Source organism: Onychomys torridus, chromosome X, assembly GCF_903995425.1.
Source record: "Onychomys torridus chromosome X, mOncTor1.1, whole genome shotgun sequence".
Taxonomy (NCBI): domain Eukaryota; kingdom Metazoa; phylum Chordata; class Mammalia; order Rodentia; family Cricetidae; genus Onychomys; species Onychomys torridus.
The window spans coordinates 90,355,254-90,379,348 of NC_050466.1; the positions used below are offsets into that span (position 1 = coordinate 90,355,254).

General features: G+C 41.2%; 1 protein-coding gene across 7 annotated transcripts in view; it reads left to right on the forward strand.

Moving 5' to 3' along the window:
- Positions 1-24,095, forward strand: part of Taf1 (TATA-box binding protein associated factor 1) — a 76,797-nt gene that overhangs the window by 19,055 nt on the left and 33,647 nt on the right. For 6 of the 7 annotated variants that reach the window (XM_036174324.1, XM_036174325.1, XM_036174322.1 and 3 more), the window contains exons 15-29: positions 1,634-1,834; positions 1,969-2,110; positions 2,465-2,595; positions 4,199-4,279; positions 6,511-6,660; positions 6,822-6,941; positions 7,290-7,465; positions 8,947-9,125; positions 10,853-11,066; positions 11,587-11,752; positions 12,820-13,031; positions 14,679-14,787; positions 15,437-15,535; positions 17,802-17,979; positions 23,321-23,388. In XM_036174324.1, the coding sequence (XP_036030217.1) occupies positions 1,634-1,834; positions 1,969-2,110; positions 2,465-2,595; positions 4,199-4,279; positions 6,511-6,660; positions 6,822-6,941; positions 7,290-7,465; positions 8,947-9,125; positions 10,853-11,066; positions 11,587-11,752; positions 12,820-13,031; positions 14,679-14,787; positions 15,437-15,535; positions 17,802-17,979; positions 23,321-23,388 (2,226 nt within the window). The remainder of the gene's footprint in view (positions 1-1,633; positions 1,835-1,968; positions 2,111-2,464; positions 2,596-4,198; positions 4,280-6,510; positions 6,661-6,821; positions 6,942-7,289; positions 7,466-8,946; positions 9,126-10,852; positions 11,067-11,586; positions 11,753-12,819; positions 13,032-14,678; positions 14,788-15,436; positions 15,536-17,801; positions 17,980-23,320; positions 23,389-24,095) is intronic. The other variant, XM_036174319.1, reaches the window with a different exon arrangement.

Here is a 24,095-nt window from a genome sequence, read left to right on the forward strand (position 1 = left end):
CCTCTGCCTCCCGAGTGCTGGGATTACAGGCGTGCACCACCACCACCTGGTGTATTTTTTTATTGTTTGATTTGTGTGTGTGTGTGTGTGTGGGTGTGGGTGTATTTTGAGCTAGGATCTTACTCTATAGCACAGACTTACCTGAAACTTACTATGTAGCCTAGACTGGCCTCAAACTTTGGGGCAGTCCTTAGCCTTATGAGTACTAGAATTGTAAATAAAAAATAAAACAGCTTTTTGAAAATATACACCGGCTGCTGGTGGTGGTGGTTATGCACACATTAATCCCAGCACTCGGGAGGCAGAGGCAGGTGGATCTCTGTGAGTTTGGGGCCAGCCTGGGCTACAGAGTGAGTTCTAGGACAGCCAGAGCTACATATAAAAATACACCCTGGTAGGTGGGTATGGGTGCTTGCAATCCCAGGACTAGGAAGGCACAAGTAGGAGCACCACAAGTTCGAGGAGAGAATGAATGTAGGTTATGAGGGTTTTAAATTCTTTTGTGTGAAATTAGTATGTTTGAGGAACTAGAAATGTTAGCTCAGCGGTAGAATGCTTACCTAGCATGTTGAAGGCTCTGGCTTTGTGTCTAGCACTGCAAAAAAAAGTGATACATTTTGATGGTGATTAGTTGTGGCCATTGTGAATACTGAATCATACTTAAATCATATTATCATCTTGCAGAGGGAAGTGCTGCTTTTTGTGCTTTCTTCTGAAGGGTATAGTGAGCTCCTCTGGCAGTAGCTTTTAAAAAGAACTATGGAGGTCCACAAAGGATACGGAGCATTCTCCAGAACTGCCTACCTTTTTTTCTCCCATTTTATTTCTCAAGCTAATCTTTTTCTTTTTTTCTCTTTCTTTTTTAGACAGGAACTTACTCTGTAGTCTAGAAGTGGGATTAAGGGAATATGCCACTCTTGTCTTGCTCTGACTCAGTTTTTTATTTGAGTGTCAATGTCATGCCATAGCTCAGGCTGGTGTTAAACTTGCCTTGACCTTCCTGTTTCAGTCTCCTGAATCCTGGGAGTACAAGCATTCTCTACCATTCCTGGCTTTACTGTTAACGTTTGTATTTCTTTTTGTCTGTTAATTTCTAAAAGATAGTGGGTAAAAAAAAAAAAATTAGCCAGGCAGTAGTGGTACATGCCTTTAATCCCAGCACTCAGGAGTCAGTGGCAGGCAGATTTTTTAGTTGGAGGCCAGCCTGGTCTACAGAGTGAGTTCTAGGACAGCTAAGGCTACAGAGAGAAACCCTGTCTCAAAAAACCAAAATAAGAGTTGGGGATTTAGCTCAGTGGTAGAACACTCGCCTAGCAAGCGCAAGGCCCCGAGTTCTATCCTCAGCTCAAAAAAAAAAAAAAACCAAAATAGGGTTGGGGATTTAGCTCAGTGGTAGAGTGCTCACTTAGCAAGTGCAAGGCCCTAGGTTCGATCCTCAGCTCCAAAAAAAAAAAAAAAATCAAAAATAATAATAATAATCTTTTTTGAGATTCCATATCATTTGCTTATTTTATTGTATAGATTTTAGATGTAATGAATATAAATAGTGGTAAGTTTTATTTTCCATTTTCAATCGTTGGCTGAATTTTCTAGGGTTTCTTTGTAAATAACTTTTGTGGTTTACTTTCATTAGGCATTTGAGAACAATCTTTTTCGTGCTCCAATTTATCTTCATAAGATGCCAGAGACTGACTTCTTGATGATTCGAACAAGGCAGGGTTACTATATTCGAGAATTAGTGGACATTTTTGTGGTGGGCCAGCAGTGTCCCTTGTTTGAAGTTCCTGGTCCTAACTCCAAAAGGGCCAATACACACATCCGAGACTTTCTGCAGGTAAGCTGGGAGTTGGGGTAAGATGCACGTGCTAATGTAGAAAGATGAAAACATAGCTGAGCTTAGTTGGGGAACGGACCCTGGTGAGGACTTTTATACTTTATCTAATAAAATGTATTTGACTTACTGAACAGGTTTTTATTTACCGCCTCTTTTGGAAGAGTAAAGATAGGCCACGGCGGATCCGGATGGAAGATATAAAGAAAGCCTTTCCTTCACATTCAGAAAGCAGCATCCGGAAGAGGCTAAAGCTCTGTGCTGACTTCAAACGTACAGGTCATCAGTGTGACTACTTGTCTTTTCTGTGATACTCTCATAATCCCAAAGAATTATGACTTTCAGTTAAAAGAAATCATAGCTAGTAAAATAGGAATTGATGTCTGTCAAAAGGAGAAGGTACCAAATCTTGTAACTAGAGGCTTGGATTGCTTTTTTTGATAATTTGATGATAATAGGTTACTAGGAGAGTCCATGTGAGTATTTGCATGTCTTACTTTAAGATGTAGGAAACCGGGCAGTGGGGTTTTGTTGACTAGTCCTATCTAGACATTACTTGGTTCAACATCAATTTGCTATACTATTACTTTGGGGTCTTTAGAATTCAGAGCAGTTCCTCTGTATCTTTTCCAGGGATGGATTCAAACTGGTGGGTGCTCAAGTCTGATTTTCGTTTACCAACTGAAGAGGAGATCAGAGCTATGGTATCGCCAGAACAGTGCTGTGCTTATTATAGCATGATAGCTGCAGAACAGAGACTAAAGGTGAGCCTCTTTTTGTTAGGTACTGCTTATGTCAAGTTTTTTCTTCAGAGACAGAAGAGAAGACTCTGGAGATGATAGTTACTAGATTATTACCAGTTATTCAACAATTTAAACTGCATGATGTACTTTCTGTGTGTATGGATTCTAGGGAAAGTTATAGTGTAGCTAAATGTCAATGTGAGGCTCTGTGAGGGACTTAAGTCCTATTGCTTTGCTTTAAAAATTGATAGATCATTCATTTGAGTGGTGACTCTTTTGTATAACAATCAGGAAAAGGACTTTTCAGATTCCCAGGTAGGCAAAGATGATAGCTCAAATGGGATGCAGGTGAAGCCATGGAACACATGGTGATACATAGATTAATAGTTATGGGTTGAGTTAAACTATAAGAGCTAGCTAGCAAAAGGCCTGCCACAGACCATACAGTTTGTAAATAATATTAAGCCTCTGAATGATTATTTTATAAGCAGCTGCAGGATCACGGGCCAGGTGGAACTGGGCAGAACCGGGTGGGACTGGAGAAACCTTCTGGTTACACTTTACCATTGAGCCATCTCTCCAGCCCCATTAGGTAGGGTTTCTATTGCTCTGAAGAGACACCATGACAATAGCTACTCTTACAAAGGAAAACATTCCAAATTTGGGCTGGCTTACAGTTCAGAGGTTTAGTACATTATCATCATGGCAGAAGGCATGGCTACATGTAGGTAGACGTGGTGCTGGAGAGGTAGCCAGAAGCTCTATGTACAGGCGGCAGGAAGAGAGTGACACTGGGGCTGGCTTGACCATTTGAAACCTCAAAGCCCGCCCCAGTAACAAACTTCTTCAACAAGGCCACACCTCCCAATAGTGCACTCCCTGTGAGCCTTTATGCCCATTTTCATTCAAAACACTACAAAGGCTAGAACAGAAAAGGTCCAACTGTGAAATTCTGTAGAATCTCTCTTTAGTTTAGTTTGCCTTTTAAATAGGCCCTAGCTATTCACACTTTCACATGCATTCCTTGAAAAGTTTTTGTGTCGGGGCTAGAGAAATGGCTGAACAATTATGAGCACTTCAGAGGATCTGGGTTCGGTCCCCAGCATCCACATGGCAGCTCACAACGGTCTGTAACTCCAGTTCCAGGGGATCTGACACTTTCACACAAATATACATGCAGCCAAAACACTAATGCACATAAAATAAAAACACCAATGCACATAAAATAAAAATCAATTATTTTAAAATGAGTCTAGAAAAAAAACTTTTTGTGTGAACACAGGACCTTTGCACATGCTAGGCAAGCATTCTGCCACTGAACTACATCCCTAGAGCAGATTCCTTGGATTTTGGCATATCTTCTAGTAGCTCAAGAATGCACAATAGTAATACATACATTGAAAACTACAGAATCCATTTTCTATGCTGATACAATTGATATTTTGATATTCAGTAAAACTGTTTTCAGGGGTTGGGGATTTAGCTCAGTGGTAGAGCTCTTCTTGCCTAGCAAGCACAAGGCCCGGGGTTCGATCCTCAGCTCAAAAAAAAAAAAAAACCTGTTTTCAGGAAAAAGACTTTTTTCCCATTGACTTTATTTATACATAGAGTTGTCCTCTTTCAGGATGCTGGCTATGGAGAGAAGTCCTTTTTTGCCCCTGAGGAAGAAAACGAAGAAGATTTCCAGATGAAGATTGATGATGAAGTAAGGTTTTACAAACTATTTTTTTGAGACAGAGTCTTGCTCTGTAACCCAGTCTGGCCTGGAAACTTTAAATCTTCCTCCCTGTCTCCCAACTCTTGAGAGTACAGATACATACCAACATGCCCAGCAACCCTTGTATATTTTTGTCTTTAATTATATATGTGTGTGTCTCTGTGTGGATATGTGCATGTAAGTGAGTGAGTGTAGGTGCCTGGAGGACCAGAGACATTGGATCTCTCTGTAGGTGGAGTTACAGGTGTTTATTTATAAGCTACCTGACATTATGGCTGTTGGGAACTGAACCAGAGTCCTCTGAAAGATCATCAAGCCCTTTCTTTCTTCCTTCCTTCCTTCCTTTCTCTGTGTGTGTCTCTCTCTCTTTGTTTTTGTTTTTTTTTTTTTTTTTTTTTTTGAGACAGGGTCTCTCTATGTTGTCCCGAAAGAAAAATTTTAAAAATTGATTTATTTGTGTATGTATGTGTGTATGCCTGTGTACAGAGTCCAGAAGAGGGAATCACATCCCTCTGAGCTGGAGTTACAGGGATTTGTGGCTGGGGCTTGTTATCTGAGTGCTTGGATCCAAATTCCAGTCCTTTTTTTTAAAAAATAAATTTATTTATTAAAATTCTTTTTCGGGCCGGGTGGTGGTGGCGCACACCTGTAATCCCAGAACTCAGGAGGCAGAGGCAGGTGGATCTCGGTGAGTTCAAGGCCAGCCTGTTCTACAGAGCTAGTCCAGGACAGGCCCCAAAGCTACAGAGAAACCCTGTCTCGAAAAAAAAATTTTTTTCATTTTGCATACCAACCCCAGTTCCCCCTCCCTCCCCTTCTCCTGCCTCCTCACCTCCCTCCCACTCTACCCCCATCCACTCCTCAGAGTGAGTAAGACCTCCCGTGGTAGTCAACAAGGTACAAACTATTCTTTCTTTGGGGGGGGGGTTCAAGACAGGGTTTCCCTGTGTAGCTTTGCACCTTTCCTGGATCTTACTCTGTAGACCAGGCTGGCCTCAAACTCACAAAGATCCACCTGGCTCTGCCTCCTGAGTGCTGGGATTAAAGGTGTGTGCCACCATCGCCAGGCTCCAGTCCTTAAGATTATACAGCAAATAATTTTAATGACTGAGCCATTTTTCCAGCCTACAACACTCATTTTTTAAAAAAGTCGGTGCTTCTCATTATCTTTTAAAATTAATTTATTTTTGTTTTATATTCATTGGTGTTTTGCTATGGGTGTCGGGTCCCCTGGAATTGGAGTTACAGACAGTTGTGAGCAGCCATGTAGGTGCCAGGAATTGAACCTGGGTCCTCTGGAAGAGCAGTCAGTGCTCTCAACCACCAAGCCATCTCTCCAGCCCTCATTATCTCTTTTATTTACTTATTTGTTTATTTATTGAGTTATTTATTTATTTATTTATTTTGTTTTTCCAGATTGTTTTTCTGTGTAGTTTTGGTGCCTGTCCTGGATCTCGCTCTGTAGATCAGGCTGGCCTTGAACTCACAGAGATCCACCTGGCTCTGCTTCCCGAGTGCTGGGATTAAAGGTGTGTGCCACCACCACCTGGCTCATTATCTCTTTTAGAAAGAAGGCTTTTGGCTGGTGAAATGGCACACATTTGTAATCCCATCACTTTGGAAGGTCAGTTGTTCAAGTTGGCCTGGAACTCTCTATGTATTAGATAGACTACAACCTGGACTAAAGACCCTACTATAAAAAAAATCAGAATAAGAAAGCCATTTGAAAAATTGGACAATAAAATGCAGTTGTCCTTCTATGATCATCATGAATGTGGGTACAACACTACCTACTGAAATCCTAGGGATAATGGACTGAAGAACACCATTGATAAACATTTTTTATCCTGATTGCACTCTGAATCTCTAAACACTGTCATTTAAGTATCATAGAAGAGAGATGAGCATTGGATAGCTGCTATATTTAACTTGATATTTAGGTAATTTAAGAAACCATGCCGGGCAGTGGTGGTGCACGCCTTTAATCCCAGCACTTGGGAGGCAGAAGCAGGTGGATCTCTGAGTTCGAGGCCAGCCTGGTCTACAGAGCTAGTCCAGGACAGGCTCCAAAACTACAGAGAAACCCTGTCTCAAAAACAAGAAAAAAAAAGAAAGAAACCGTGAAAACATTCAGAGTAATTATTCTACTCTTTTAGGTAGTGTTTAGCCGTGGACCAGTGTTTCCTAAAACCCTGACTCCTCCCTCCTCTTTATCTTAGGTTCGTACTGCTCCTTGGAATACTACCAGAGCCTTCATTGCTGCCATGAAGGGCAAATGTCTCCTGGAGGTGACTGGAGTAGCAGATCCCACAGGCTGTGGTGAAGGATTCTCCTATGTGAAGATTCCAAACAAACCTACACAGCAGAAGGTGAGAGTCTTTAGATTTCTAGAAATGAAAAGAGGAAAGGATGAGGTTTGAGCAGGAGAAATAGAGTAGAAGACCTGGAAATGGTTCATTTGCCAGAATGGCATAGATGCTTACTGTTAGGAGTTCAGCTACAGATTTTCACTTGTTTTTGTTTGAGATAGGATGATAAGGAGCCTCAGCCAGTGAAGAAGACAGTCACAGGAACAGATGCAGACCTTCGTCGCCTGTCTCTGAAAAATGCCAAACAACTTCTCCGTAAATTTGGTGTGCCTGAGGAAGAGGTAGGTGTCAAAGAGGAAAACTCTGATTAAGAGGCTTTATATATAGTTGAAAAATAGGGGGTTGGGGATTTAGCTCAGTGGTAGAGCACTTGCCTAGCAAGCGCAAGGCCCTGGGTTCGATTCTCAGCTCAAAAAAAGAAAAAAAAAAAAAGAAAAATAGGAAGGTATAAAGAACTATCTGGGGTTTTTAATGTGATGTAGATCATGATAGGTCCTAAATACTTTACCCAAACTTTCTGAACTTCTTTTAGAAGTTTGTTTTCTTGTCTATATTTCTAATAATGGCCCTGGTTTGTCCTTTCATATCCCTAAATGAGGTATATATGTAGTTCTGTGTTTCTCTTATAGATTAAAAAGTTGTCCCGCTGGGAAGTCATTGATGTGGTACGCACAATGTCAACAGAACAGGCTCGTTCTGGAGAGGGACCCATGAGTAAATTTGCCCGTGGATCAAGGTTTTCTGTGGCTGAGCATCAAGAGCGTTACAAAGAGGAATGTCAGCGTATCTTTGACCTACAGAATAAGTATGTTAATTCAGTACTGTGGAGAGTTTAAGCTGGAAGGGGGAAGTGTCCTAGACATGTTTTGTTTTGAACTAATGGCCTTGTACATGCAAGACACGTACTTTATCACTAAACTGTGCCTTCAGCTCCTAGATACTATTTTTCTGTTTTAGGATGAGTTATTATGTAGCCCTGCTGATCTGGAACTTGCTATGTAGTATAGGCTGGCCTTGAACTTTTGATGATCCTCCTGTACCTGTCTCCTAAATTCTGAGCCACAGGTATCCTCCACCATGCTCTACCAGATATTGTTGTATAATGAAGAGGATGTCACCTGAAAAAAAATTTAACTAGGTGGTTGGGTATCTGAAGTACCAGGCACCGGCTGTAGTAATACTGCCAGAGTACCTATTCCTGTTTTTAAAGACAAGGTTTCACTATATAACTCTGGCTGACCTGGAACTCACTATGGAGACCCAGTTGGCCCTGAACCCATCACCTAACTTCTTGCCTCCTACGTGCTGAGATTAAAGGCATGTATCACCACACACAACTTTTTTAAATCTTTTTTTTTTTTTGAGACGGGGTCTTGCCATGTAGCCCATATTGGTTTCAAGCTTTGGCAGTCCTCTAACTTTTGCCTCCTGAGTATTGGGATTATAGGCATGTGCCACCATGCCTGCTGAACCTACTGCTTTCAAAGTAGTTTAGCAAAAGCTTTGAAAGTCATGAAATGCTAAGCTTGATCTCTTGGTTTGGTGATAGTTCTTGCGGCCTACTTTGCCTGGGCCTGGCACTTTTAAGTGGTTATGTTTTTTTCCTCTAATGGCTAAGTTATGAAAGAATAGTAATATGCTGTTAAAAAGGATTTATGAATCTAATTGTACTGGTGAGCTAAGCAGCACTTGGGAGGCTAAGGCAAGAAGGATAAGGAATTAAAGACATACCTGAGGTTGGGGGTGGGTGGAGAGAGGAAACACTGAGAATCTCTTTCAAGAAAATTTTTTAAAAATGGCCTGTGTGCTGCTTTCTTAGCTTTTTTCCCCAGGGATTTTGAAATAATTACTACAGATTTGTGAAATGTCTAGGAATATGTAGTTTTTCTGTTAGGGGTTTCATGACTTTGTGGAATCTTAGTATATCTTTTTAAAGTTGATTTCTCAATTTTTTTGTTTTGTTTTGTTTTTTGGAGACAGGGTTTCTCTATGTAGCTTTGTACCTTTCCTGGGACTCACTCTGTGGACCAGGCTGGCCTCGAACTCACAAAGATCCACCTGACTCTGCCTCCTGAATGCTGGGATTAAAGGCGTGCACCACCACCGCCCTGTGATTTCTCAATTTTCTATTTCTCCGATCCTACTTTTTTTTCCAGCGCTGAGGACTGAACCCAGGGCCTTGTGCTTGCTAGGCAAGCCTCTACCACTGAGCTAAATCCCCTCCAATCCTACTTCTTGCTACACTTGTGTTTCCCCTGGTCTTTAACTTTCTTCCTCTCTTGCTAGAGTTTTGTCATCAACTGAAGTCTTATCAACTGACACAGACAGCAGCTCCGCCGAAGACAGTGACTTTGAAGAAATGGGAAAGAACATTGAGAACATGCTGCAGAACAAGAAAACGAGCTCTCAGCTATCTCGGGAACGGGAGGAGCAGGAGCGGAAGGAACTCCAGCGGATGCTACTGGGTGAGGGGCTTCTCACACAAGAAGAGAAAGGGATCAGAAACGGAGTTTGGATAAGTGCACACTATAATTGAGTCCAAGCCAGAGACAAAATAAGGAATAAGTACAGAGAAACCTGTAGATGAGGTAGGGAGAGTTCTACAAACTGGACTCCAGTCTGGGGGGAAAAATTGAAGAGAGCCTACTTCATCTTCTTTCTGTGTCAGGTACCTGGCCAAGCCAGGGCTACCAGTGGTGTACTTAAAATCAAATCAGCTTTCTGGGAATTCATCCCCCAGAGAAACAGTTTTAAAAAATACAAGAAGTGTCTGGCTAGATATGGTGGCACATACCTGGAATCACAGCACTTGGGAGGCTGAAGCAGGAGGCTCTTGATTTTTTGAAGGCCTACCTGGGATACATAATAAGACCCTGACTTCAAAACATAAATAAGATAGAGAATCTTTAGATGAATTTGCCAGGTTGTCTTGGAATTTATATTTAAAATTTTATGTAGATAGGCAATTTTCTGAGAAGATTCATCATTTTCAGAAGATATTTTGTTTAAAGATTTATTATGTATACTGCATGTATGCCTGCAGGCCAGAAGAGGGCACCAGATCTCATTACAGATTGTTGTGAGCCACCATGTGGTTGCTGGGAGTTGAATTCAGGACCTCTGGAAGAGCAGCCACTGCTCTTAACCTCTGAGCCATCTCTCCAGCCCCAGGAGATTCTTAAAGGAAGCTTAGATCCAAAAAAGAACTAAAACTCATCCAATAATTGCAGAAGCTAATGATGAGGATGATGTATAACAAGGCCCCCGTGATTCTTCTGATTATACTAGCTATCAAGCAGGCAGTGCATGTAGATTCTGAGAGGATGAAGTCTGAAGATGAAGATTAGAGTGACCATTGTCATTCTTACTAGTCTTTATTACCTTTGTTTCCCCATCTCTGTATATTTTGTATAAGGTTGTTTTTCTGGCTACTTAGTAAAGATATATGGCTCTTACACCATTGTGGGCCTCCAGTTCTTTACTAATATAGTTCTGAACCACAGTATGTACATTGATGGAAATTTGTTAGGAAGGCAGGGTCACCTTGAATCATCTCTCCATACTTACTGAGTTTAGTCTACATTATTACAAGATTCCCCAGGTGTTTCCTATTCGTATTAAAGTTTGAGAAGCATGCACTAGGTCTTTTCTTTTTTCTTTTTTCTTTTTTTTTTTTTTTTTTTTTTGGTTTTTCGAGACAGGGTTTCTCTGTGTAGTTTTGGTGACTATCCTGGATCTTGCTCTGTAGACCAGGCTGGCCTCAAACTCACAGAGATCCGCCTGGCTCTGCCTCCCGAGTGCTGGGATTAAAGGTGTGCACCACCACCGCCTGGCACGCTAGGTTTTAAGACTAGGCTTATTTTTTCCTCCTGAGTCCTTGCTTGGATGTTTTCAACTACTTGCTGCTAAGAGTTTTCTGTCACTCTGCTATTCAGAGGAATAACAGTATAACTATTGCTTTTTTGTCTCCAGTAGCAAACAAGGTATTTCTAGAATGTTGATAAAAATGGAAATTGGCAGTGGTTAAAAAGAAGTCAGGAAAGGGCAAATCAGGGTGTTCTGTGGCTAGTAACAACTCTATTTTTAGTAGAACTAGAGTTTTGTGGTATGTTGAACATCTCCATTCAACCCCAAGAAAGTAGCCATTTGGGTTTTAGGAGGGAATGTTTGAAAATTGTTTTCTGTCTTGTAGCAGCAGGCTCAGCAGCAGCAGGAAATAATCATAGAGATGATGATACAGCTTCGGTGACTAGCCTTAACTCTTCTGCCACTGGCCGCTGTCTCAAAATTTATCGAACATTTCGAGATGAAGAGGGGAAGGAGTATGTTCGTTGTGAGACAGTCCGAAAACCAGCTGTTATTGATGCTTATGTGCGCATACGTACCACGAAAGATGAGGAATTCATGTGAGTTTGATGTGGTACTTTTGAGTGTGGTGGGGAAAATAATGATGGAGACAAAGTACATGCATGAGTTGTAGTGATTAGAATATATATTGTTATCCCTGGAAATCTGTCATTTAGAACTGTCTTGCCTTTAGAACTTTGGATTTGTACAGAGCCAAATCACTGGGGAAATAACTGTTTGCTATGTTTGGATTATGGTGGTTTGGCTTTGCAAAAATCACTGCTGTAATACCAGTACTTGGGAGGGTTCAGCAGGAGGAACATAGGTCTAGACCAGTCTGGGCTGTAAAACATTGTCTCAAAAATCAAAAGCAAAATCTTAATGACTATTCAGGACTTCAGCTGAGAGATGTTACTCTGCATGTGGAAGACTGACTGTCAAGGAAGGTGAAGGTGGCAGACAGTTTATTTCACTTCAGCCTGGATGAATTACTTATATTCTGAGATGGTAGCTTTCCAGGTAGTCATCTTGATTTAGGTTGCTTATGGTCCTGTCATATTTTTTTCTCCTGTGATTCAGTCGAAAGTTTGCCCTTTTTGATGAGCAGCATCGAGAAGAGATGCGAAAAGAACGGCGGAGGATTCAAGAGCAGCTGAGGAGACTTAAACGAAACCAGGAAAAAGAGAAGCTGAAGGGTCCTCCTGAGAAAAAGCCCAAAAAAATGAAGGAACGCCCTGACCTAAAAGTAAGTCTAGAACAATAGGCAGGTGTTGGGGGACACAGTGCAGTCCTAGCACTTGATGGGCTGAGACAGGATTGTGAGCTTAAAACACAGAGAGACCCTGTCTCAGAAGGAAAAAGAAAAAAAAATTGTTTAATGATGTTATCACTGCTAACAAAGCAAAGGAAGATAGCATACCTTTGCCCTCAGCTTTTGTCATCTTTGGTTACTGGAAATGAAAGCAATATTGTGGAACACTAGGTTATATTATTTATAATATACCTGTAACAACACCTGCAGTCCCCGTACTAGGGAAGCTGAAACAGGAGGACCAGGAACAAATCTACATAGTGAACTCAGGCTCCCCTGGGCTACATGAGGCCCTCAGAAAGAAAACACACACACACACACATTTTTCTCTAGGAGTTGAGTAGGTTTGGTACATTTATTTATATTTGTATACCTTTGTTACTGAGCACCAGATCCAGGACCTGATATGTATTAGGCAAGCACTCCACTGCTGAGCTACTTCCCTATCCTCATAATCCTTTTTTAAAATGGTAACTTATTAAAAGAAGGGGCTAGAGAGATCGCTCAGTGGTAAGAGTGCTTACTGTATCAAAGGACTGGAGTTTAGATCTTAGCACTTCTATTGGATGGTTCAAAAATACCTATAACTCCTGCTTCAAGGAATGTAACACCTCCCTTCTGGTCTCAGTAGGTACCTGTGCACACACTTGCACATATACCTATACACGCCAATACAGATACAAAAAAGTCTTAAGAAATCAGAAAAAGACAAGAATACATAGTATCCAGGTTGTTTTGCATCACTTAGGTTAAAGATTCCATGGACACCATAAGATAAGGTAACTGCTTCAATGGAAAGAACTGTGAACTTGGATACAGCATATCTGGTTCTGGTTTTTGCCACTTAGCTCTGTGACCTTAACCTTTCCAAACCAGTTTTCTATATAATGGTATCTATCTTTGTTTCTCCCTGCTCCTTATTCATTCCTACTTTTGACATGCTGTTCAGCCTATTCAGCTCTAACATGTTGTGGGGTTTTTTGTTTTGTTTTCTGTTTCAGCTGAAATGTGGAGCCTGTGGTGCCATCGGGCACATGAGGACAAACAAATTCTGTCCCCTTTATTATCAAACAAATGCTCCACCTTCTAATCCTGTTGCCATGACAGAGGAACAGGAGGAGGAGCTGGAAAAGACAGTCATTCATAATGATAATGAAGAACTTATCAAGGTTGAAGGGACCAAGATCGTTTTGGGAAAACAGCTAATTGAGAGGTAAGGGATAGCAGGCAGAGGGTGCTATAGCAGAGAGCTGTTGAAGGTTCATTATGATGGCTGGCAGGAGTAAATGGGATGTGATTGTTCTCTGAAGTGGAACTAGGGTTACAGGAACTTTGGATTATAATTAGTAATATTTGCCAGTACTGCTTGCCTTTGTACATGCTCTGTAGTGAAGTGAGTCTTAGGTGTTTTCTGGGGGCGGGGGAGTTGGTTCTTCAATACAGAGTCTCTACCTAGCCCTGACTCTTGTGGAACTAACTATAGACCAGGCTGGCCTCAAACTCACAGAGATCCACTTACTTCTGCCTCCTGAGTGCTGGATTAAAGGTGTGTGCCACCCAAGCCTGGCTAAGTCTTAGTATTTATACAAGTACCCTTACCACAGTAGTGTTTTTCTTCTGTTTTGTTTTGCTTGTTTTTTGTTTGTTTGGGTTTTTTTTGGGGGGGGGGGTACTGGTAGGCACAGTGACAAGTCCTCAAACCCTTGCACGAATTTTTGAAGGTTTTGCTAAATTATCTAGATTGGTCTCAAACTTTGAATCTTTCTGTCTCAGTCTCCCATGTAGCTAGGATTACAGGCTTGAAGCACCACACCTGAATGTGGGTAGTTTAGATAAAATAAATAAAGCAGACTATGCTTACATCCAATCTTCTTGCCCTTAGAGCATTTAATAAATTAAAAATGGAGATGTTAAAAAATTTCCCATTTTAAAAATTATACACTGAGCCAGGTAGTGGTGGAGCATGCCTTTAATCCCAGCACTCAGGAGGCAGAGAGGCAGGTGAATCTCTAAATTCCAGGCCAGACTGGTCTACAGCGTGAGTTCCAGCACAGCCAGGGCTACAGAGAGAAACCCTGTCTAGAAAAAAGCAAAGGGCTGGAGAGATGGCAGGCACACCTGCTTCTTCATTTATATTTTGTTTTTGTTTGTGTTGTTTTGTTTTGAACAAGATCTCACTGTGTAGTCCTGACTGGCCTGGAGCTTCTTTGTAGGTCAGGCTGGCCTCAACCTCACAGGGATCTCCCTACCTCTGCTGCCCCGGTGTGCCATCATGTCCAGATGATGCATTTATATTCTGAATGAGTCAAGTGTTCTACCTTTTGAACCCCAGGATAGAATGTTAGAACTGGGAGGAGTCTTAAAATGCCTTTAGCCAGTCACCTCACTTTCTAAATAGGAACTGAGAAAAAATTTGATTTGCTTAGTTCTTTATTAATTTGGAGGTCCTTAGGTCCTGCTTACTCTGAGGCTTGGAAGATGACTGTTTGACCTTTGGCTTCTTTGACTTTTCCCACTTAAATACTTTGGACCTTTTCATTGTAGTTATTTTATTTCTGGGAACTATAAAAATCTGTTTGGAGCTATATGATTTATTTTATGTATATATGTATATGAGTATTTTGCCTGCATATATGTAAGTGCATCACATGCATGCCTGGTACCCACAGAGGTCAGAAGTGGGTATCAGATCCTGTGGAACTGGAGTTACTGTCTAGGTGTGAGCTACTGTATAGGTGCTGGGAGCTGAACCAGGGTCCTCTCTGTAAGAGTAGCAAGTACTCTTAACCACTAAGCCATCTCTTCACCCCTATTTCTTGGAACTATAAATAACACACTGTGGCAATGTTACTGATTGCAGTGCAGATGAAGTTCGCAGAAAATCCCTGGTCCTGAAGTTTCCTAAACAACAACTTCCTCCCAAGAAAAAACGGCGGGTTGGAACCACTGTTCACTGTGACTATTTGAATGTGAGTATCCACATTGTCTTCATATCAAATGGGTTCTGATTGATTCCTCCAGCCTTCTGTGACATGGCTCTGTGGTGTCAAATGTACTTATGTCTGTTCCTTGAGAATTATGTGTACTGTTCATTAGATGATTTATTAAAAATTCATTGATTATTTTGGGGGGTTTTTTGCGGGGAGTGTTGAGACAGGGTTTCTCTGTGTAGTTTTGGTGCCTGTCCTGGAACTCACTCTGTAGACCAGGCTGGCCTCGAACTCACAGAGATCTGCCTGCCTTTGCCTCTCAAGTGCTGGGATTAAAGGCGTGTGCCACCACCGCCTAAGCAAGGGTTCTTAACTACTGAGCCATCTCTTTAGCTTGTCCCCCCTCCAAACTTTGCTTTTAAGATTGAGTTTCCCTCTAGCCCAGGATGGCCTGGAATTTACTGAGCATTTTATGAACTTGAACTTGCAGCAATCCTCCTACCTTAGCCTCCTAATTGCTGGGATTATAGGCTTAAGCCCTCAAAGTCTGGTTTTATTGAAGATTTCTAAAATATGTCAGTATATTTGAAAATTTGCCAGGGTGTTTTTGTTTTCTTTCTTTTTTTGTTTGTTTGTTTGTTTAGCTAAAGAATTCTGATTTCTTGTTTTTTGTTTTGTTTTATTTTAGAGACCTCATAAATCCATCCATCGGCGCCGGACAGACCCTATGGTGACACTGTCATCTATCTTGGAGTCTATCATCAATGACATGAGAGATCTTCCAAATGTGAGTTCATTACATTAGATATATAGAATAGGAAAACCAAGACCCTTTGTTTTCTGTTACTTCAGCTAGATGGCAGTAGTGTGTATACCTGTTTATCTGGAACTCCTAATTCCTTGAGGTTTTGTCTATTTTTAAATTGTTTAATAGAATATTAGGTGATGAAGGACAGAATATAGGCAAAAGGACACATGAGTTATAAGAGGATATAAAGCTATTTTTTTCTAGTTTCAATTCAATTTTCTCTTTTTGTGGGGGGTATGTGAATTCAACTTTCTGAGTATTGGAAGTAGCAAGAATCATTTTTTAAAAATTATATATATGTGTGTGTGTGTGTGTGTCTGTGTATGCATATGCAAATTCCGTTGGAGGCCAGAGACACTGAATCACCTGGAATCAAAGTTACAGGAGGTTGTGAGTCCCCAGACATAGGAGCTGGAAACCAAACTTCAGTCCTCTGGAAGAGCATAATGTGTGATTATAACCACTGAGCCATCTCTCCAGCCTCAAATTTGTATGTCTCATAAGAACCATTTTTGCATTCCGTAAGTGTCTAGCATATATATGGAACTAGAAAGACAACTCAGTGGTTAGGAATACATACTGCTCTTGCAGAGGACTATGTTTGGTTCCCAGCAGTCCTGTTCGGTAGCTCACAGACAACTCTAACTGTAGCTCCATAGAATTCAATACCTTGCTAAGTGTGGTGACACACGCCTTTAATCCCAGCACTCAGGAGGCAGAGGCAGATGGATCTCTGTGAGTTCGAGGCCAGCCTGGGCTACCAAGTGAGTTCCAGGACAGCCAAGGTTGTATACAAAGATACCCTGTCCTGAGAAATCAGAGAGAGAGAGAGAGAGAGAGAGAGAGAGAGAGAGAGAGAGAGAGAGAGAAGAAGGAGGAGGAGGAGGAGGAGGAGGAGGAGGAGGAGGAGGAGGAGGAGGAGGAGGAGGAGGAGGAGGAGAAGAAAGAAAGAAAGAAAGAAAGAAAGAAAGAAAGAAAGAAAGAAAGAAAGAAAGAAAGAAAGAAAGAAAGAAAGAAAGAAAGAAAGAGAGAGAATAGCTTAGGGGGGCTGGAGAGATGGCTCAGCAGTTAGATCTCTGCTCTTCCAGAGATCCTGAGTTCAATTCCCAGCAACTACATGGTGGCTCACAACCATCTCTAGTGGGATCTGATGCCCTCTTCTGGTGTGCAGGTATACATGCAGAGCACTCATACATAAAATATAAATAAATAAATAAAATTTTAAAAAGAAAATAGCTTAATGCAAAAAACAGATTTACTACTTCTGAAAAATCCTTTTGAGAGTTGGTAAACCAGGAAAATGTAATTGTCTCTGTATAGCTGGAGTTTTCTCCAGTCCTGCCTGGCCCACGGTCAGAACAAATGTTTCTCACCTGCCAGTCCCGCAGCAGCTCAGACCCAACCGAGTAAACACACAGAAACTTATATAGTTTACAAACTGTATGGCCACGGCAGGCTTCTTGTTATCTAGTTCTATCTTTTTTTTTTTTGGTGTTTCGAGACAGGGTTTCTCTGTAGCTTTGGAGCCTGTCCTGGACTAGCTCTGTAGACCAGGCTGGCCTCAAACTCACAGAGATCCACCTGCCTCTGCCTCCTGAGTGCTGGGATTACAGGTGTGCGCCACCACTGCCAGGCTATCTTTTTTTTTTTTTTGGTGTTTCGAGACAGGGTTTCTCTGTAGCTTTTGAAGCCTGTCCTGGATCTCGCTCCATAGACCAGGCTGGCCTCAAACTCACAGAGCTCCGCCTGCCTCTGCCTCTCCAGTGCTGGGATTAAAGGCGTGTGCCACCACCGCCCTGCTAGTTCTTCTATCTTAAATTAACCCATTTCTGTTAATCTATATGTCGTGCTATGAGTTGTAGATGATTGATAAATAAAACTGATTGGCCAGTAGCCAGGCGGGAAGGATAGGGTAGGTAGGAGAGAGGAGAATTCTGGGAGGTGGAAGGCTGAGGCGAGGAGTCACTGCCAGCCGCTGCCATGACAAGATGTAAGGTACAGGTAAGCCATGAGCCACGCAGCAACTTAAAGACTAATAGAAATGGGTTAATTTAAGAGATAAGGACAGCTAGCAGGAAGCCTGAGCCATTAGACCAAACAGTTTAAATAATATAAGCGTCTGTGTGTTCGGGGCTGGCTTGGCGCTGCTGGCTTGGTGGGGCTTGGCTGACTGGAGAGAAAACTCCAGCTACATCTCTGTCAAGTGTTCTTTGCTCATAAATGGTGCTGGCTCTTATTTCCACAGACATACCCTTTCCATACTCCAGTTAATGCAAAGGTTGTAAAGGACTACTATAAAATCATCACTCGGCCGATGGATCTACAGACACTCCGTGAAAATGTGCGCAAACGCCTCTATCCATCTCGAGAAGAATTCCGAGAGCATTTGGAACTAATTGTGAAAAATAGTGCAACCTATAATGGTAACAGTCCCGTGTTCCTTGTTCCTTGACTGAAAAGGTCACCTTTCAGATTCCTTTCCCCTTGCTAATTCTAAATTCAATAGATTAGAATGAATGAAAAGACTAATGTGCATTCTTGAGTATGATCAGGTAGTGTACATTTCAGTCATATAATAAGTATTGCTTCTTTTTAGTTCCTCTATTTAATCCTTTTTTTAAGACATGGTCTCACTATGTAGCCCTGATTGACCTGAAACTAACTATGTAGACCAGACTGGCCTCGAAATCATAGAAATCCTTTGGCCTCTGCCTTCCAAATGAGTGCTGGGATTAAAGCCATGTTCTACCATACCCAGCCTCCTACTATTTACTTTTTAATGTATTCTCTGGTGAATTTTAAGTCTTGTGTGTTGAAACAGTTGCAGTAAATAGTGAGATAAAAAAGTAAACCTGGGGTTGGGGATTTAGCAAACCTAGGTAAGTTGGAGAGTCACTGGGTATGAGTGAACTCTACAAAGGATAGTCTTGCAGCCATATTTGTTTTATGTGTTTTAACTTGGTTTGCATTTTTGTTACAGGGGCTAGATACCCATTTTGTTATAAAAAACAAAACAAAACAGGAAAGGCAAGGAAGAAGAAATTAGTTTTCATTAATTCATTTTTTTCTAGTTTCAATTCAGTTTTCTTTTTGTGATGTGTATGTGAATTCAACTTTCTGAGTATTGGAAGTAGCAAGAATCATTTTTTTAAAATTATATGTACATATATATGTGTGTGTGTGTCTGTGTATGCGTATACAAATTCCCTTGGAGGCCAGAGACATTGGATCACCTGGAACCAAAGTTACAGGAAGTTGTGAGTCCCCAGACATGGGAGCTGGGAACTGAACTTAGGTTTTCTGGAAGAGCATAATGTGCAATTATAACCACTGAGCCATCTCTCCAGCCTCAAACTTGTATTGGCATCCAGAGTAGATAATACCAATAGAGCTATGATGGATATGTTATTTTAACCTCTTCTGTTTCTCATGTATAAACAGGACAATAACAATTTCTACATTCTGAAGCCTTCCACAAGCCAGTCCAGCTTACCAAATTTCATCTCCAATGACTGGCTTCCATGTTCACTGAGCCATCTCTCCAGTCCCAACTTACCCGCCCCCCCCCCCTTTTTTTGGTTTTTCGAGACAGGGTTTCCCTGTGTAGTTTTTCGCCTTTCCTAGAACTCACTTGGTAGCCTAGGCTGGCCTCGAACTCACAGAGATCCACCTACTCTGCCTCCCGAGTGCTGGGATTAAAGGCATGCGCCACCACCGCCTGACAACTAACCCCCTTTTAAACTAATATAAACAGTGCATCTGTGAACATGTATGTTCAAACTTTTGTGTAGACATTTGTTTTAATTTCTCTTGGTATATGCATAGGACCAGAATTCTGAGTTTATAGGGTAGCTTTGACTAGCATTCTGAAAACCTGATAATTTCCCAATTTCTAGAATAGCTATTTCATTTTGCAGTTCCGCCAGAAATGTAGCATATATTTTATACACATTGCATTTTTCTCGTCATCCTCACCAACACTTGTTAGTCTTTTTTATTCTGGTCATCCTAGTGCATGTCAAGTGGCACATTGTGTGTGTGTTTATGTCTCCTTAATGGCACTGAGAATCTTTGCATGTACTTAGGATGTTGCCCACCTTTTCTTCTTAATACTCTCCTTTCCTTTCCAGGAGTATTTTGTGTAGCACTTTCTACTTTTACTTTAAAAAAAGATTTACTGGGTAGTGGTAGTGCATGCCTTTAATCCCAGCACTCTGGAGGTTGGGGCACGTGGATCTCTGTGAGGTCAACTTGGTCTATAAAAACAAGTTCCAGGACAGTTAGGGCTGTTAAACAGAGAAACCCTGTCTTTTTAAAAAAAAAAATTTTATTGTTGTTTTCTTTTTTTCTGAGACAGTGTTTCTTTGTGTAGCCCTGGCTATTCTGAAACTGACTCGAAAGACCAGACTGGCCTAGAACTCAGAGATTTACCTGCTTCTGCCTCCTGGGTGCTGGGACTTAGGGTGTGTGCCACCACTGCCTGGCATTACTTTATTGTTTTAATAATGTGTATGTGTTTGGGTATATGCATGTGATTGCAAGTATCTACAGAGACCAGAGGCTTACGACCACCCCAGAACTGAGGTTATAAGCAGTAGTGAGTTGATGTGGGTGCTGGCAACTGAACTGCAGGGGCAGTACACACTTTTAATCACTGAGCTATCTCTTTAGCTCCTTACTCTTTTTCATTACTACTTCGGCTACTAAATGTCTACTGATGCCCCTTTCTTCTGTCTCTACATCTTTTCAGGGCTTCAAAACCATGCTTCCAGTTGTCTGCTAGACATGACCAGTTCTCATGTCCTACTGGCAGGTCATTATCTGATTGCCTGTGTAGATGAATGGTTTTGCTGGCTGCCTAGTTGTACAACGTAGAAATTTTAGTCATAATTGATCCCATGTTCTCTTCCTCACACTTAAAACTAAGTCCTACAAAGTATACTGTCTACATTTTTTGGAACTTGTCCCTTTCCTTTTTGTTTCCATTGCTACTTACTTTAATTGAAGCCCTTGTTATCTCTTGTTTAACCTTGCTTTAATTCTTCCTATTGTTGACCAGGTGGCAATTCTCCACTAGAACTCAAATGTAGGAAATGAGCGCCTTATACTGATGATAGTTATAGTGCAGAGGTGGAACACTTGGCTAACATGCTTGATGTCCAAGCACCATAAAAAGGGGGAACAAAAAAAAAGGAGGAAAAGGGGTTGGGGATTTAGGTCAATGGTAGAGTGCTTGCCTAGCAAGCGCAAGGCCCTGGGTTTGATCCTCAGCTCTGGAAAAAGTGTGGGGGGGAGCAAAGAAAAGAAGCATCATTAACCAGTTTAAAGTAGCTTTCTAGTGCCTTTAAGATCTTTCTAATGTGATCTGACTTTTCAAGTTCATCACCTGTTTTTCTTATATACATGCAACTACATACAGCCATACATACATCCTACACACACACACACACACACACACACACACACACACACACCTTTGTTATAATAGTATCAAAAGTACTTGTGACTCTGATGAAATGTACTGTAGCGTGTTTCTATGAATTTGACTAATTAGTGCTGTGTCTTTGTGTACTTTTCCTTTCCTATTGTTTGCCTGTTGGACTTCTTTAATGACTACCTAAATGTGAGTCAGAGCAAGCCTTCCCTACTCCCCCAAAGCAGATTTTTTTCCTTTCTTTTTATTCTACTAAAGATTGAATCCAGAGCCTCCAGCAAGTACTCTACCTCTTAGCTATATCCCAGCTCCCCTTTTACTTTTTTTTTTGAATGAAGTCTTGCTAAGTTGCACAGGCTATCCTTGAACTTTTCTTGTAGCCCAGCCTGCATCACCAGTCTTGGTTTCCAATTAGCAGATTTGATGTCCAGTGATGTAGAATATAGTTTATATGTGCAACCAATGTATTTCATCTATACTGATAGTTTTTTCAACTTCGTTATGTAAAATTTTTTTCTTGGTTTTTTTGAAACAGGGTTTCTCTGTAGCTTTGGAGCCTGTCCTGGAACTCACTCTGTAGACCAGGCTGGCCTCGAACTCACAGAGATCCACCTGGCTCTGCCTCCCGAGTGCTGGGATTAAAGGGTTGTACCACTACCACCCAGCTTATTATGGGAATTTAAGAGGAATAAATTTTAGTGTACCCGTCACTGAATTTAACAATTTGTCAGTTTGTGGCAAGTCTTGTTTATTATGTATTTTCTGACAGTGTATCATTTTATCCATAGATATTTGTTAGGATTACACTCTTCTGCAATGATTTGTTTTCAAGTTATTTTCTTTGACTAGTCCAAGAATGCTCTGTAATAGGGACTCATAATTATATTCCCATCATTGACCATGTTCTAGACAAGACATAAAATGATTGAATGAATAATCAAATGCTGAAATAAATAGGGCTGAGGTTAAGGCTCTGGGGGGACCCTAACAACAGTTCAATGGAGGAATATAGTCTAGTAAATGATTCTCAAAAGATGTGGTTAGAAATACAAGTTAGGCTTAGTGGTGGTGCACACACCTTTAATCCCAGCACATGGAAGGCAGAGGCAGGATGATTGCTGAGTTCGAGGCCAGTCTGGTTGACAGAGTGAGTTTCAGGATGGCCAGAGCTACACGGAGAAACCCTATCTTTAAAATAGATAAAAAAGAAATGCTAGTTATATGGAAATATTTTGGGGGGGGGGAGTTCTTTTTGGGTTTGAGATGGTCTCATAATGGAGTCTAGGCTACCCCAGATCTGTTAGTCCTCTGGTTGAAGCATCTCAAGTGTTGTGATTACAGGTGTGTGTCCTTGAATCCTAGTTTTAAAATGTTTTAATTATTCCAAAGATGAGCTTAAATGGAACAGCTCTAAGCAGAGAATGTACAAGAGAGGTCAGATAGTTCAAGAATTTTCTGAAGCTCTTGGTAAGGATTTCTAAGAAACTGAAATAAAACTGTGTGCTGGAGAATCTGTCTACTAAGCAGAAAAATTTTAAATGTTTCAATGAACATTGTTATTCTTAAACACATTCTCCATCTACAGGATGATTTTTAAGGTATTAAAAAGCCCCAGTAAAGCTGGGCAGTGGTGGCGCACGCCTGTAATACCAGCACTCAGAAGGCAGAGGCAGGTGGATCTCTGTGAGTTCAAGGCCAGCCTGGTCTACAGTGCTAGTCTAGGACAGGCTCCAAAGCTACACAGAGAAACCCTGTCTTGAAAAACAAACAAACAAAAAAAGCCCCAATAAAGATTGCTCATGCCTTTACTAACAGCACTAGGGAGACAGAGGCAAATGGATCTCTGAGTTCGGAGCTACCCTTGTCTACATAGAGAATTTCGAGCCAGCCAGAGCTACATAGTGAGACCCTGTTTCAAAAAGCAAAACAAAAAGCAGTTGTAATACAAGTATGTGTGGACACAAATACAAAACAATTAAAATTCATTCATAGTTTACCCATTATATGTTAGACACTGAAAAATGGAGTAAAGACTGGTAGTGTCTGTGCCTGGTGTGGTAGCATACACCTGTAATCCCAAGGAGGTGAAAACAGGAGGATCTGAAGTTGAAGGTCATTTTCAGCTACAATAGTGAGTTCTAGACCAGCCTGGGATACAAGAGACTCTGTCTTAAAACAACAAAAAGGAAAAAAAGCCTGGTATATCCACCTAACTCAGTTACTAGACTGGTGCCTGGGACCTTTTGGGTTCTTTAGTAAATTTGTTAAGTGTGGGAAGTGTGGCAACTTTGAACTCCCATTTATAATGGCCATTTCTTATTCCTTTGTAGGGCCGAAACACTCACTGACTCAGATTTCTCAATCCATGCTGGACCTCTGTGATGAAAAACTCAAAGAGGTAAGAATTAATGATAAAAAAGATTTAATGATAAAAGAAAGAAGTAGGCATGGTGACATATACCTATAATGCTAGCACTTGAGAGTTGAAGACAGGAGGATCAGGAGCTTAAAGAAAGTCATCCTCAGCTACATACTGAGTTCTAGAGCAGCTTGAGCAACACGAGAATACGACTCAAAAATTAAAGTAGATTAACAAACCAAGAGAAGTGCTGTGGTCTATGAAGGTGGAACAGAGTGGACTTGAGGAACCAGAGTATTTAACAGAAGGAACAGTAGCTGAGAGAATGGCAAATCTTTGGTACATGTGATGGATAGGAACTTAGAAATGTTATAGATGATGGGAAAGCCATGTCCAAAGAAGAAAATTGTTTGCTCTGGACTCATGCTAGGGTTAAAATCTCAAACCTATATGACTTTAGAAAGGATGGCAGGAAATGACTTTCCAGGAGAGCTCCTGTGGCCCACATTACAACTCATTGCTGTACCAGGGAGGCATATTGAAAAAAACATTTTTTGACATAGTGCCTTATCTAACTCGGGCTGCCTTGGAGCTCACTGTGTCTAATAGGTTGACCTTAAATTCATAGTGCTCCTTTCACCTCAGCCTCTGAGTTCTAAGATGATAGGTCTGTCTGAGCCACTAGGCCTGCAGACAGTTTAATTTTTAAAAAGTAATTTTAAAAAAAATCAGTATCTTTTGAGCTG